Here is a 16,390-nt window from a genome sequence, read left to right as displayed (position 1 = left end):
CACAGCGTGTTGGTAAAAAGTAGTTCAAAAGAACGCTGTGTATCTAGAGTAACATTTTCTGGAAAGTAATTTCTTGCTGCATATATCCAATGTGGAGGCTTACTAATACAGAAATGCATATCCAGTTTTAAAAATGCTGGACTAGAAATTAATTATCTTTTTTTGATATACAGATATAAGTCCTTATTTGGACTTATCATGGCAGTTAAGTTAAAAAATACATATGTGAGGTTGCTTGTTCACCCAATTTTTCATCAAAATAAATGAGTACAAATAAATTGTATAGACTGAATAATCTTCAGTATCCCTGACTAAAGGTCAGTATTCCATCATTGGGGAAACTGCCCTCTACACAAAGTTAATCATTTATCTCGATCCACCAGCCAGGAGATTCTGTGCACGGGATCAAACATGTCTGGCGCTGCGTTGCCACATGTCCCCTCCAGCAGCACCAGCCAAACCCAGGCCGATGCCCCCGGCTCCTTCACTCCCACCCTGGCAGCTCATTTCGATGAGAACCTCATCAGACATATACAAGGATGGCCTTCAGAGAACACTGAGAAACAGGTACCGTCCGGGGTTTTATGTTACAGAGCAGTGGAGAGAGTTGGTAGTTTGTTTTATAGTGTGTGAGCAGTACAGCTTCATCGGGCTGCTGGCAGAAATATAGAGTTTCTGGCTGGATTTGGACCCGTCTACTATATACTTCCGCCGAACGCAGTACGTAATGTATACTACATACGTCATACTGCTTTCCATTGTAGCATGCACTACGAAGCTATTAAATCATTTGTTTTGCAGTATGTGAGGCCAGACTTTGCTGGTGAAAGTAGACAATAGGAGGAATATAAACGTAAGAAGCACTGATAAAACAAAATTCTACTTTAATTTTGTGTAAGGAGAACAAGGCTATAGCCTATCTGTAACATTTGTCCTACCCATACCAAAACTGTAATCCTGCTAAGCTAACATTTGATATCTTGAAGACAGTATTGTAAACCCTAGTGAGCTGTCAATAAGAAGAAAACAACATACATACTTTAAATCTAACTCTGTTCAGTGTTTCCCCTAAGATTTTTTTCCAGGGGGAGGTGGTCGACCCTCCGAAACTACTAGTGTCACGGAGCGTGTTACGGATATATGGTGTCACCGTAGACGCGGCACACTCAATTTTTGTCAGTTTAGGCTTGTCGCTTACTCCATTACTTTTAGACATTTACCGCTAAAGTTAATGCCTCCCGATGGGGCTTTCTATAGTTATGCTACATTCAGATATTGGGCGACGAGGCCATGGATAGGGCCCTATGAAATCTGTCTGAATTTGCTGCCAGATTTCGTTATTATTATTTCCCAAATTCCATGTTTTCTGTTTCAGTGTTTTACAATCTAAAAGCATTTAGTCATCAGAAAAAGTGTGTAATCATGTGGTGGATTAATAAAAATTCAATAAGAAATATTGAATCAATATGTTAATTTGAAGTATCGTGCAACATAGAAATACTTAAATGTATGTGCAATTATTTATGGGGACAATTCATGTATGCAACAGTAGGATATTAAAATACTAGAACACTATTTAATAAGGGATTACTTATTTATAATAATAATAGGTGATTACCTGACAGTCTCCATTATGCTGAACACAGAGTATAAGTGGGTCTGACGAGGCTACTCTCATGTGCTCCTCCTTGTTTACAAAGCCTGACCGGACTTAGCTTTAAATTTTTTCAAACAGAATATTTGACTCCGCCCACACACCCACAAAATTTACAACAAGCTTGCATCCTGCATCTTCCAATGTGGTTTGTTGAAGCGATGAGCACTTGCTAGCCCGCAGTCTTCGATATGACGCCGCGTGTGTGGGTGTGGGTGGAGAAGACACTGAGCAGTAAGCCCCGCCCTCACTGAAACACCGAAATTCCACAATTCCGGCTTCCAAAACAATGGTAGGGAAAACACTGGAGTTACATTGTTTATCAGGGACAGAGCAGTTATGTTCCTCCTTGTCCACCGCTGATGCAGCGATGATGCTGTTCACATTTCAGTAATGACTGTTGAGACAGCCTGATTAAATAAAGATTATATGTTTTTAAAAAACACCTGTTGTTGTGACTGTTCTAGCGCTTTGCATTGTGGGACACAGTATACTGATCCGGTGCATGCTGGAGATTTTTTTTCTAAATCAGTATGACATCAGGGTATTTTTGGCATACTGCGGATTTTGCCTTTGCTTGCATACTGCATGCTACATTTAGCCCAAATCAGTATGTACAGCTAGTATAGTATTTTTTTGTTTTGTAAACTTTTTGGTCACAAAGTCCACTTATTTTCATCTTGTGGCCTTTCAAAGAGGTTGCAGTAAACCAGTGGTTCTCAACCTTTTTTGGGCCAGTGCCCCCTATTCATTATCCAGGGCCTTTACCACCCCCCCCATCAAAAAAGATGTTGGCTTTTTGTCTGAATATTTTTGATTATTAGTATTATTGTTGTTGTTGTTGTTGTTGTTACTATTATTAAAAAGCACATAAGTGAATAACAAACAACAATTTTATGACTTTCCCAGGGGAACAAAAAAGCCATGTCAATATTAATTATATTTAATTGTCATAAATTCACTTATTATTTAATTAATAAGTGAATGTTCCTCAGAAACTTTTTGTAAACAGAGAGACTATTTTCTTGGATGGTGCACTTAATAAGTGTGGGGTCTGGGGGTCCTCCCTCAGAAGATTTTGAGCATTAAAAACTTAATTTCCAATTTATGCATTCTGGTTTAAAAAAAAACAAAAAAAGCATCAATTTATGGTGGATATGTTTTTATTTATATAAAGAGAAACACAAAATTCAGGTGGAAAGTGACAATTAAAAATTTAAAAATATAACAGAATATAATGCAGGAAGGCTCTGAGGTATTCTTTATAATATGTTTCTCCTCTAGATCAACTTACTTAATATCATCCCTGCTGAGTAAACATTTAGTCTGACCTCTTTGTGTCTGTTGTTTGGGGAATTAACCTCTTTAAATGTGATTGTGGCACCTGAAATTTTACAGATGATACTGACTTCCCGTTCCCTTGAAGGCAGCATGGAGCTGCGCCACAAAAAGCAGAATAAACACTGAAGAGAAGAGTAGTTACAATTCACACCGTCTCGTCCAGTCGCAGTGGAGTAAACTTGTAGGTGTTAATGTTGCAGACCAGTTTTTTTGCAAGTAGTTTGGTCTAAACTCGCCTTAAAACTTTCACCTCAACAAACACCCCCCAAAAGCAGCTCAGCGCCCCCCATCATCTTCTGAACGCCCCCTGGGGGCCGGTGCCGGTCTGTCTGTAAAAAGTCTTATTCCAAGCTCAACATTGAGTTTGGTTTAATGACTTTCATCAGTTGATCCGAAGTATGTCGAATGTTTGTTGTGAAAATCTATAATAATGACTTGACAATAAACACACATTTTTTTTTTTTTTTGTCAGGCGGCACGGTTGCGTGAGGACATTCACAACATGGGCAGTTTGTACATGTCTGAGATCTGCACGGAGATGAAAAACCTCCGCTCCCTAGTCAGAGTGTGTGAAATTCAGGCCACGCTCAGGGAACAGAGGTGAGGCAAACATTACATATGTACATAGATCCACAGTGACTGAAACAGAGATTCACATCACACATTCATATACGTCTCCCCCTTCCCCCACTACAGAATCCTATTTCTGAGGCAGCAGAGCAAAGAGCTGGACAAGCTGAAGAACCAGAACTCCTACATGGTGTGAAGACCTGACCAGAGAAGAAAGGACTGGGATGGATGGATTAAAATGATTGGAAAAAGAGGAATAGACATGGACAGCAAGCTGCTATAGCCTGTTTATTCTCATTCTCAGTAACTGAGGAAAGCTGTTAGAACACAAATAAGACGGTGGCTGACAAGGTGAAGGTCCATCATCTTGAACGTGTCCCTTTTCTTTTTTCAAATTTTTTTTTTTCCAGTGTCCACCACATGAATTGCTCTCGCTGAAAGGTGAAAATGACGGTTCACCGATTCGGACACTTTAACCAGAGGACATAGAGGACCTTAGGCTCTTTTCAAACAGCACCTTTTCGGACTGTGAACCTTGGATTGTGTGTATTGTATTGGGTTAGCTTGTTTTCTGGTGTGTTTTTGATGTGTAGTGGTCAGGAAAAGACTACAATTCATTCTTGGGAAAATGAACTAAAACAAACCATCTCATAATAATTGGTGTGACACAATTCTCTGGGGAAATCTTCTGAAATGGACTTTGTCATGCATTGCAATGTATGGATTCAATGGCAGTGATGTTTCTAATGTTGTTTTTTATTCACTATACTTGTCAGTGGTTTTACCATCCCAGTGAGTGTTCAAGCTGGTTGGTTTAACATATCTTGGCCTTAGGCAAGACCTTTGGCCAGAACTTTCTGAAAATACTTAAATGTGCTTCAGTTATTTTGTCCCATTTGATGGGAATCTGGGCTATGGTTCCAGTGATACAAATTCACTGGGACGTTATGGCTGCTTTTGTCAAACACACTCTAAATGTTTCAAAGCCATTTTGAAAAAGCCTACATTATTGGACCTAGATTGGCTGCTAGTACATCTGAGGTTATTTTCATTTGTAGCCCTGCTGGCCATTTTCTTATCACTTCTACTATTTGTCTTCTTTTGTATAATTGTCTACTTTTTGTTTCTCTCCCAAGTCCGATTGGAGAAAGTTTCATTCCTTTTGTGCAGCTTTGCAAGAGATTGTGTAAAAGAGTAGAAAAGCAACTGAACTAACAGTGTAAAGCTAAATTATTGTTGCACATGATTGATTACGTCCTTGTAGTCATAATGGAAAAGACCAATGGAAAGACAATTTATTTTTTCATAAAGGAATGTTTTGTTTAATCATTTTTGTTCATTGTCATCGCTGTGGCCCTTTTTATCAAGTGACTCAAGCCTGATTTGGCTACTTTTTTTTTTTTTTTTTTTTTTTTAAGTGGTTCATTCACAATAAGAGGGTATACTTTTTATATGAACATCACATTAAACTGCAGTCGTACCCTTCTACATCCATAAAGCAGCTTCCTTTGTCTCTCAGCTATCCTTTTTCTTGTCCTTGAATAGTTTCCACCACATCTGATGTACACACTTTTTTTGGGGGGGGTGGGGTTTTTACGGGCTTTGTATTCCATAAAATATGAGAATAAAATATTATACCACACCTCGTGCTTGACTTTTACTTACTCTTTAGGTGTTCTAGACTTTGATTAAGGATGTGTGTGATGTATGCCTTGAGCGCACATCCTGATGAATTATGCATTTTGTAATTTAGTTAAGTTAAAGTGTGTAATTATGCAGCTGGAGGAGGGTTAGGGTGACAGCATTGGGAAATGTATGTGCTATGGGATCAGGCCATGCACTTTGTCAATGACTTGGCAGTTCTAGGCGTCTCCAAGGTCTCCATTGGTTGGTTTGGAGCACCTTCTGCTGAGACACACATACATTTTTGTTCCTCTATCCCAGCGGGGACATCTCATTGATATAATGCATTCCCTAGTCCCTTACCATAACTGTGACCATCACAACTACATCCACAACCTTAACTCTTACCTTAACCCAACTGTAACCTGAACCCAAAAACCAAGTCTTAACCCTCAATAAGCAGTCTCTACACATAGTGACCTGAATTTTTGGCGTGACATGAGTCCCCGTGGGTTGGTGTGTATTCAGGTTAAAGTTAAAGTTATAAAAACATGAAACAGCGGTAACATACTGAGTATTTGCGTTTGAAGGAGTACAGCTCCATTTCTGGCCACCAGATGGTGACAGTGAGCAATCGCACCTTGAGTCAGGTTCTGCTTATGTGTGCATTTTTGCTCTCTCTGCTCAATCTGATTAAAAACCCATTACTGTACATGTCACATGTGAAATGTAGCCCAAAGAAAAGCAGAAGGCTGGATAAAATCAGAATGGAGTTGACCTGTGTTGTGATTCTGGGCCAGTTCTTGAGGCAATACACACACGTAAGTACACAGATGATAGATGATACGAAAATAGAGCTGGTGATTGACTAGGCAAAAGCATGATAAAAACCAGTTGAGAGTTGAGTATTTCACCAGAGCGGTGTATTTAGGATGACATTGAACTTGGCCTTTTAGTTAGAACACCTCAGCAGCTTTTCCTGCTTGCACAGCTCCACAGTGAGCTTGCCTTCTGCTTTGTAACCTCACTGAACCCACACACTCCTGGCAAACTGTTTCAGAAGAGTTGTAGCTATAACACTATGCTATATCAAAATATTCTCATTAAACTTAAGAGAGACAAAACATTAAGTGTTTAGGCCTATAGTGATAGTGATTGTGATTACAGCCAGATACACTACTAGACTTTTTAGGATGATATTGATTTTTGAGACAAAAAAAACATCTGGCCAATACAATTATTTTTTTACATAAGCACATAAACATTTTGATAGTGATCAATTTGGTCCTTAATGAATTGTGACCAAGATGTACTGAGCAGAACATTTACAGTTTATAAAAAAATATAAACTTGGGAGTGCTCTCTAGTAGACAAACTAGTAGGCAAAATGAATCCATTGCAATGGAATCACTGCGATTACAGGAATGTGTGCGTGTTGTTTGCGTCAAATTCAACTTTTTTTACTTGCATTGGTTACATCAATGAGTGGAATTTACACTATTGATTAGTTGCAAGTTGTCTTGACAGTGCTGACCTTTGAGGAAATGGTCAGCCAGAGAGCTGAGAGTCCAAAATGGAGGACGCTATAGCTTATTAGCTGTGTTGCACCAACCACTTTTATTAACCTCTTCTGTGAAGTTGAACTGCTCCACTAATGAGGAATGGTTTACAGACAGACAGAAATATTTTAAATAAACTGTGTCAACCAGGTTTCCATCCATATGTAGCAAAAACAGTTATTGAATTTAAGAAAACTTAATGTAAATAAGTAATTTATGTTCGTTTTATGTATTAATGTGAGGAACGTTACTGTCTCCTAATCTCTCCACACAGATCTGATGTTTTCATCTGCTGCTATTTTAAGTCTTTTCAGTGGAGCAAAGGTTTCAGGTTTTTTACAATATTTTATCAAAGCTTTAGTTGCTCTCTGACAACAAGCAGTTAGCAAGCTAGTTAGCTTGAGAAGCTTTTTTCCTTGTTCAATAAAAGTTTTTATTGAATGGAATGATGGTATATATTCATGCAGATAATTTTAATTTTATTTGTCTAGGTTTTTAGATTTCTGCCGCCACCTAAGTGAATGGAATTTGATTTAATATACTCAGTCATATTTAAAGAAATATTTCCTATGAAAACTGTTCTGTGAATTATCTGAGTAATGTAACAGCATTGTTTCTGGAAAGAAATATTGCTGTTGATAATGCTATTTTTCAATGCCAGAGCCACAAACAAAATTCCATTCACCTCCATCATATTAGTATAGGCAGAAATCTTGAAGCCGGAGACTATCTGCATGGCTTGACACCATTAGAGGTAACTGATAAAATGTGTTTTTTATAATTTAAGTGAATTGACCTGTCGAACAAAATGCTAGTACAGCTTTTCATATAATTTAGAGACTTAGACATTCCCCCCACAGGCTGCAGACATGCACATGACTCTTCTAATTATATTTGCATATAAATTAAGTCAGGTAAACTTAAAAGCATGTGCACTGATGGATTTAAGAAGTGTTTGTGTTCCTCTTTTAACATATCAAGTAAATTACATGCTGAATTCTTCTTTTAAGGTTGACAAGCTCTCATGCTTGGATGTGTTCAGAATGTTTCATTTGCGTCTCATGTTGTCACATGTTTGATTTCTTCGATATCAGTCAGATAGAAGAATGAGTATGAGCAAAGTTTCAGTGGTACTTGAATAAAAATGACTATTCTTGTTGTTACATAGTACACAACAGGACCTGGACGTGACACTTCTCTGGTTGATGCATCAGCAGCTATATTTGCAGAGATTACAAAATGCGTTTACTGGAGCTGCTTCATTTGTCCTCATGTATGGTATTATCATATGGCCAGAGTATGCTTACAAACTGATCTGAAACAGTCTCTTCATCACTAGCATAGCAGTAGACACAATTAAAATCTCTTTGTTTCATTGTGTGATCTACAACTCAGAATGGACCCATTTGTTTTAGGACTGGTCTGACCTGAAATAATAAGGGCCTTATTTATCTGGTTTATCTTTATCTGGCAAATTAAATTATTATGTCCTGACATAGTACCTCAGACGGAAAAGGCCTCCCTGAAGTATCATTGAGAGAGTTAGTTGTTCTAACTAGTGTTTGCTTTTGTGTGACGCCCTGTGGGGTCATGAGTGTGGCCTGTCTCTCTCTCTCTCTCTTGGAGGAGGGGCTGATTGCAGTGGCTCTGGGCACCTGGGGTAATTGCCTTGTAGAGTATTTGGGACTGTTTTCTCATTCAGTAAGGAGCTGCTGTCAAGACCAGATCAGACCTCCCTGCGGCCGGCTCCCTGGTTTTCCATTTAGTTTGGTTTTCTTTGGTTGGACTTTTGCGTTGTGGTATTTGTTTTGTTTGCATGCTACAACACCTTCACACATACATTCATGCAACCATCATCCTGCACAGACACTACTGAAACCACAGACTACATACCTCATACTTTAATTATGTTAATTAGAAGTAACTATTGATTTGGTTTATTTTCATTAAATAAACATATGCTAACTGTTTACCATGGTGTGTCTCCCTTTTGTTGTGGCCTTTTGAGCCAGGTCATAACAAATGGCTCAATGTCTTTTTGACACAGCAATGACGCGTTGTATTTGTACAATCCCATTGGTTTTAATTAAGTAGAGTATATTTATAACTCCTAAATCACAGTCGGTAATGAATCTCAAGCTGCGTGATACATTCAGATGCTCCCCATTAACACGGGGAAGGAAACTTATCCCAGCTTCTTCATAGGTCAGCAGCCAAACCTCAACCTCAGCCTGCAGCCTCTGCATCATTGATGCCAAGGCCTGGTCCATCTTACCATCATGGTACTAGTCTTAGGTAATTACCACAGCTCTGTCAGTCCTTAACAGTGGGTAAACAGTAATGTGGGAAATGAAGAAATAGATGCAGTGGGATTTGCTGGTAGCTTCATTATGGTGCTAATTCCCATTGTAGAGGTGCTTCTTGAAGTGGATGGGCATGTGAAGTATAGATGAGCTGGCACAGGGTCTGTCAGGCTGTAAACACCCCTTGCACCATTCAAACTAGTAGGGTATACTGGACCATTGTTACCCTCTGTGATTTGTTCACCCCTCTGTCTTTCACCCTTGAAGAGCTTTTACGAATCATGATTTCTTCTACACTGCGATGGACTGGCCACCTGTCCAGGGTGTACCTCGCCTTTTGCCCAATGTCAGCTGGGATAGGCTCCAGGTGCCCTCTAAGCCGTGTGAGTCCCTGGCAACCCGTTCATATAACACTTTGTGTCCTATAATTACACGAAATATAAGTAACATATTATTTTGTTCAGGGGAAAAGTTCAAGTCCTCTGACAAAATGTTTCCCAATGCAATTTTTTTACTTCCACATTGTCAGGAGAAGTAGTCTCTTAAGATGTGCTCACAGGCAGCTCATTTGCAGGATAGAAAGATAGATGGATGTAGATGTACATGGCTATCCATATTGTGCCAGAATGTGCCTTCTACTGTAGCTCAGAAGAGAGCATACTTTGGCCCAGGGGTCTTCTGGTTCTGCCATTCTACTCTAATACATCTCCTCGACTGCTTATGCATCTTCCTCTACTTCCGACGCCACCACTTTCTTTTCATCTGCCTGGGCCTTACTGTTTTTCCCAGCAGCAACACCGTTACATTAATAACCACATTAGCCTCGTCGTGGTGCCTGAGAACCTGTCTGATCACAAGATTGTGGAGAGATTCACCTTTTTTGCTTTTTCTTTGTAGTATATGACACAATTGTGAAGTGTTACTTCTAATGGTGCTTTCAGACCAAACGCAAATTTAATCCTTTAGTCATTTTACTTACTATTTTCACTTATTTCACTTTATTGTTAAATTGAACTTTTACCAAACTGTTTCATCATTCTATATGTAGTATATTACAAGGGTGAACTATTTGTACAACAGGAGTTTGAAGTTCTATCAAATGACAAGATATTGCCCTGTTTGCCCATGAGGCAGCTCAGAAACATTGCACTTCATCACTCCTTAAACCCTGATAGGGTTGATCACTGTCACCTTGTATAACAGCCAATATATCTCTACACAAGGTGATTGATAGGTTCCATCGCAGCTGTCTTCGATCCTTCAGTGTTTGCTTCATACAGCACAGCTTAAAGGTTGTCTTCATCTACTCTTATTTTCTCTGTGTTCAGTTTTTGCTCTTCTGGGGATTCTTGTAAAGTTTCCTTGCAAGCTGAACCTCAATCAGTCGCTCATCAGTCAGGGTGTGTGAGATAATGGGCAGTCCCTGTGTCCGATGGCCCCTTTTGCCAGCAGTGTCCCTGGGGACGCTGTGCAGATGACCTGTCATACTATATTTATCGCTGTCACACGTTTATTTATGGGCCCCCCTACTTCAAATGAGCCAGCTGTGGTCTCAGCCATTAGCCCTTTTACTCTATTCATGGCTCCTCCCCTCCTCTCTTTAATTAGCTGTTTTCCCTCTCTATCCCACCTTCGTCCGCCTCTCTTTTTATCTAACCGTCCTGGCTTTTCTCCTCTCTTCACCCTTTTCTGCTTGTTTATCTATCCCCCACTGTTTTCCTCTGTCCTTGTCACCTTCCTCAACTTTCCACTGACCATTTACACCTCCGACATCATCGACTCCCTTCTACTCCCCTCCCATTGTCACTGCCAGGGGGCTTACATTAAAGTGACTGATCTCCCCTCAAACTGAACTAAACATCTAAGGTTGGGGGGGGAGCTTTGGTTGACTTTGTAAAACTTTTGATAAAGGAGAGAGCTGAGCACGTGCTGTAAAGATTTTAGTACACTGAACCTGTGATTATAATTTCTACATTAGAATCGTAACTTGTGTTGGTGAGCTATAAATTATATGTTGTGACTCGAAACCTAGAGACGTCTTATGAAAATGTTTCTGTCCTAACATAAGTCTCATCGTCCCTTGTTTATTAAGAAAACTGCCATTATTAAAGGGCATTAAAAAACTATTTTCTCAGTCCTGTTCCTTCATGAGCCCAACATTTTCTGCCAAAGTTAAAACAATTTTAATAATTTTACATGATGGCTTGCCGTGATTTTTCTCACTGGTTAGAAGTGGACAGAACTCTGTTGGAAAACTATGTGCCCACATAGCAGATTTCTATGCACCGATGAGGATTTAGCCTCTTTTTATTCAAAATTCATTCATGATGAAGCAGATTGGCTGAGTTTTAGACCCTTAAAAAATAAAACATGTTTTTTGGAACTTAAAGTTGCTATAATCAATATTTTGTTATAAAATATTGTAAAGGGGTCACTTTTAATGATAAACCCACAGAGATGTATCTTCCGACTCTGCAGTTCCCCCCAGCACTATGGAGCTTTTAGGTGTCTTTCAAGTTGTTGTTATGATTTTAAGGTCCACAATTTGATTGTTTTGTTTCACTTTCAAAGCTCTCACCTCGAAAAGCTCTAAGCTCTGTATGAACTTATAAGGTGATAGGAAGTCATTGTTGCGCATACTTGTTTTTGCTGCCCCCAAGTTGCCATAAAAAGCCATTACTGCAGGTTTTAACAACTGAATAATTGTTGCTTATTTGTCAGGAAAATTTATTGTTATATAGAAAGACTTGAGACACAAATCAGGGTTTCTGGGGATTTACAGCGTTAAGTGATTGTTATCCAATAAACATTTTGTTAAATTCAACAAATATATCCTCACTAGCTCTCAGTTTTTTGTGTGCTCTAAAAAAAACAGTTTTCCTACACAGCCCAGGCTCTGTAAATGGAAAACAAAGAAAGTGGTGTGGACCTTGCTACACAACATTGTTCCAGCCAATCAGCAACCGGTCCCGTTAGTGCTCGTGCACAGGAGTGACATAAGGAGCAGTGGGAGAGAGAGTTTTATACACCAGCACATTCAAACTTGCTGGACTGCAGGCACTGTGAAGGAGAGATGGCTGAGAAACAACCAAAGAGGAAAAGGTCTGAAAAGTATAAACACAGAAGAAAGTTAAATTGTTAGGCAAGGACAATGGCGTTTGAAAATTGGAGAAACCCCAGAGATTTGAAATTTGGGAGGTGGAGGTTCTGGGGGAGCACTGAAGGGAGAGGTGTATTTGTTTGGCAGTTGAGTATCAAATATCGATTATAAGTTGCATTGATAAATGAAGGAAAAAGCAAAACAGGGTATTGCAGTGGGCTATATGACAATACTATGACAAGTGAGCACACATTTCCCAACAATACTTTAACACCCCACTTCAGAAGCAAAAAAAAAAAAAAGAATCATACCCACCCACCCCAGAAAAAAGGGGATTTCATTTTTATCAATCATTAAAATACAGGTGATTGAAATAAATTGATTGAATACATTGTGGTTAGCGAAATAGCCTTGCTCACATCAGAGCACTTTTGTTTGTGTATGTCACCACATGAATCATATTCATGCAACTTTAGTTCAGCTCAACATCCACTACCACTGCCTTAAGTATAACCCACACAAACTGAGAAAAGCCATAGGGAAAAGCCCATTTAATGCAAAGTGATCCCTGCACTACCATGAGAGATTTCTCATTTACCAACAGAAACCTTGTCTCAGAAACTTTTCAGTTCACAACTCATCTTCGTCTCTGTGGCAGTGAAGTACCTAAAAATTACAACAAATGCTCTTACAGTTGGAATTGCCTTTCTGCAAGTTCCTATATGCATCATTTATTTGTATTCATTTATTTCCCAGACTAATCTATGTTTTCCAGCCCGGGGACTTCTGAAATCTGTCTATCTGAACATTGATGGCTCATCTTTTAAATGACTTGCACAAAATGCATAAAAACATCCAGTTATTTTTGAGAGTTGATGACTTTTTGCCCCAAACCAAAATTGCATAGAATGATTCTGCTGCATAACAAGCGTGCATCCTTTAAACAATAGTTTGTGTAGAAATCTCACAGGCAAGATGTTTTTACAAAGAATAATAAGTTGGATCTGCTATAAAGCAGAGGGGGTGTGCAATTTAGAGCAGCAATGGATACATATGATCTGATGTAAACCTACTTATTTATATGCATATCCTGCTTTAGTCCTGATTGTGTGCAAGATAGAGGATATACATATTGCATAAATAAATGCAAATCCACATAGACACAGTTAAAATGGGTGAAGGATTCTGGGCAGGACAGTGGTCTTGTTAGTTTCATTATGACTGTCAGAAACTGTAACATTACAGACTAACCACAGGGGAGTGCTGTTAGTTAGTGGTCAGAAGTTTCATAGAAAACAAGCTCCTCATGGGCTGCTTTGGTCATGCATCCAGAGGGCATAGTGTTTTACTTACTTATTATAAAATGAAAACTATTTAGACATTCATCAGATGTCTTCTTGGTATTTGTCTTGAGGGTAGAATAAGAATCCTAAAGGTTTTTTTTAAATAGGAGATAAACATACTTTAAAAGAAAGATCATAGCTTGCTTCTATTTTTTATGTTCTTTGTCCATTAGCATAAATCTACAAAGACGGTGCTGTGGATGGAGCATTTTTATTCAACCAGACAAATCTAAAGGCGGAGGCTGGAAAGTCAGGTGCTCTCAGGAAGTTGCTGTGGGTCTGATTCACAGCCATAAGCACCTCACTCTGGCAGGCATCCCATCAAAATTTACAAATTAAGACCATTAAGGAAGTTACTGAAGCAGCCAAAAACATCCATCAGTGGTTCTGACTGAGAAGGATGCATGTTTGGGTCCCGTGTAGGGCCTCTGTTGCTATAATTGTCTTAATAGATACAGCACAGTTTTGTAGCTGTTTGGTGGGTTGTTGCAAGGCAGAATGTGACAATTCCCTCTGGTCTTCTGAATGAAAATGTGCACGCACACATTTGTGCTGTGTGTGTCTACAGGCTTGAACTGTTTGAGGTGTGTGTGTTTGGAAGAGAGCATTACAATTAATCTAATCATTCAAGCCAACTCTTACTATGAGAGTGTATTGACCAGCCATTGGAATTACATCACCGCCCACCTGTCATGTTTCCCACAGTCAACACCCACAATTTGTCAATAATCTAATCACAACCCCCCCACCCCCAAAACCCTCACAGAGTGAAACCAACCTCTGAGACCAATTAAAAGTGTTGGCTGGTCAGGTCTGCTTAAGAAACCTAATGTCCCTCTTCTCCATTTGACAGTGTTTGTGTAAATATGATCACATCGCTTCGTCATTCAATGCTGTTAATGAGTAACTCCTAATCGAATTCTATACGATAGATAATGCTAATTTAATGAAAAAATGAGTGAAGAACAAATCAGGAAACAACTTGATTATTGATGAATCATTAATAAGTACTTTCCTAATAATTCTAATAATTCCTAATGGAAGACAGTATAGTAGATAATGATAAGATTAACAGTCCAGATTAGAAGTTAATAATGGTTCACTAGCAGTTGGTTTATCATTCATTCAGCGTTCCCTGGTAAGTACTCAAAATGTTCCATTTTGTCCCTTATTGTAAAGTGTTACCTCCTAACGTTTTAGTATAATAGTATAAGAAGGTTGTGTGTATTGTGTTTTAAATAATTGTTCAACAACACTTTTTCTTGCTATCCATCACCTGGCTTATTCACACGCTGCTTGCCGATATACCAAACTTCCCATATTGTAATTTCAATGTAATCACAGAACTTATTCAAATAAATACTTGGATTTAAGCATGAGGTTTACTGTAAAGCCAGTTTTCAATAACCAGTGGCCCAAACCAATAAACTCATTCCACCACAGACAAAGAGAATGCGTGTAAGTCATTTTAAAAAGCCCTGAGCTGACAATATTCAGCAGAGGTACATTAATGCAACTGAAAATGCCACAACATTGTGCCCCACAGCTGGACTGTAAATTTGAATGCTTAATAGCAATAAATAGCTGAGAAATTGTCACACAGCTTGGAATAGCATTAGACAGGACCAATTAGCCATCTGAGAACAATGACCAATTAACTGGGGGATAATTGCATGGCAAAACAGTTATTTCAAATAGTTACAGCACTTTTGTACAGCTCATGGGGCTCCAAGTTGATTAGTGTGACTAAAGAAGGTTTTATTTTGGGAGAAGCGTAATTAAGTGTTTCAACAGCAAAGAGTTTGCTGCACCAGTGGACCCTCATGCCTTAAAGTGTGAACAGGGACCACTGTGGCCACAAGTGACAGTTTATAGGTTGATGGCAAATTCTAAAAGGTAGTGTAACAGTAACATAATAGAAGAGCCAGAAAGACTCAGTAATGTCAGCTGCAGCATTATCTAGCTTCCACTGCACATATGCATGATTGTTGTCACGCTTAAACCGGCCCAAAATAACTTTACAATGGGATAATCTTATGCAAACAAAGATGTATTTTCTAATAAAAAACCTTCATGGACAGTGATTGTTCGTATTAGGATTAACTAGCTCTGTTGCAACAACGCTGTTTCTTTACCGTTACATGCAGGTTTAGCATCAGTCTTTTAGCATGATATCATATATGTAGCCATCCAGTGCATATTTAAGATCTATTTTAGTCTTGTTTTAAAACGAGTCAGTTGAAAACACTAAAAAGTCAACAGGATACAGTGTTTTCATCCAACTCATGTTGATAACATTAGCTTAATTAGCCTAGCTACCTAACTGCAGCTAATAAAATCTACAGTTGCCATTTTAGCCGGGATAATTGATTGATAAATTGATTTTGTCATCCTTTGTTTGAAATCAAGGATTCATTGTTTCAATTATTATTAAGAATTTCAAGTAGAAATCACAGATATTGTTGTAAATGGCATATGAGCCATGTGACAATAGAAAGTGTGACAGGTGTAGCAACAGTAATTAAGAGATGTGGGGCTTAACAGTAATTTCCAAAAGTGTGTTTTATTGCTTATGAATTCAACTTTTCATTTGTAAGAGGAAGATTGTGTTATTTCTAAAGTTACACTGTCTCCCATTCTTACCAGACAACTTTGTATTTACATGTGATAATGGTTACAAGTGTAATGTCTTCAAAAAGGATTTTCTTTCAAGTCTTTATGTCATCACATAAATAAATATCAATGAGCTGTGCAGTGTGCAGTCCAATCAGCAGATTCCCTCCCACTTCACACTAGTTTGATTTCCAGCAAACCCTGGAATGATTGAAGTCCTACAGCTGGCCCTAAATGTTCCTTGTGCTTTGGCTTCAGCATTCAGTGCAGTTCAACATGACTTA

The 16,390-nt window shown here is 38.7% G+C and overlaps 1 protein-coding gene across 1 annotated transcript in view; it reads left to right on the top strand.

Moving 5' to 3' along the window:
* Positions 1-5,067, top strand: part of LOC123972609 (WW domain-containing adapter protein with coiled-coil-like) — a 14,603-nt gene extending 9,536 nt beyond the window's left edge. The window contains exons 12-13 of the mRNA XM_046052153.1: positions 3,468-3,595; positions 3,692-5,067. Coding sequence (XP_045908109.1) covers positions 3,468-3,595; positions 3,692-3,761 — 198 coding nt within the window. The 3' untranslated portion in view covers positions 3,762-5,067. The remainder of the gene's footprint in view (positions 1-3,467; positions 3,596-3,691) is intronic.
* The last annotated feature ends 11,323 nt before the right edge of the window (positions 5,068-16,390 follow it).

Source organism: Micropterus dolomieu, linkage group LG06 (assembly GCF_021292245.1).
Source record: "Micropterus dolomieu isolate WLL.071019.BEF.003 ecotype Adirondacks linkage group LG06, ASM2129224v1, whole genome shotgun sequence".
Taxonomy (NCBI): Eukaryota; Metazoa; Chordata; class Actinopteri; order Centrarchiformes; family Centrarchidae; genus Micropterus; species Micropterus dolomieu.
The sequence above is the reverse complement of the archived record's forward strand: the minus strand, read 5'-3'. Positions and strand labels throughout refer to the sequence as shown.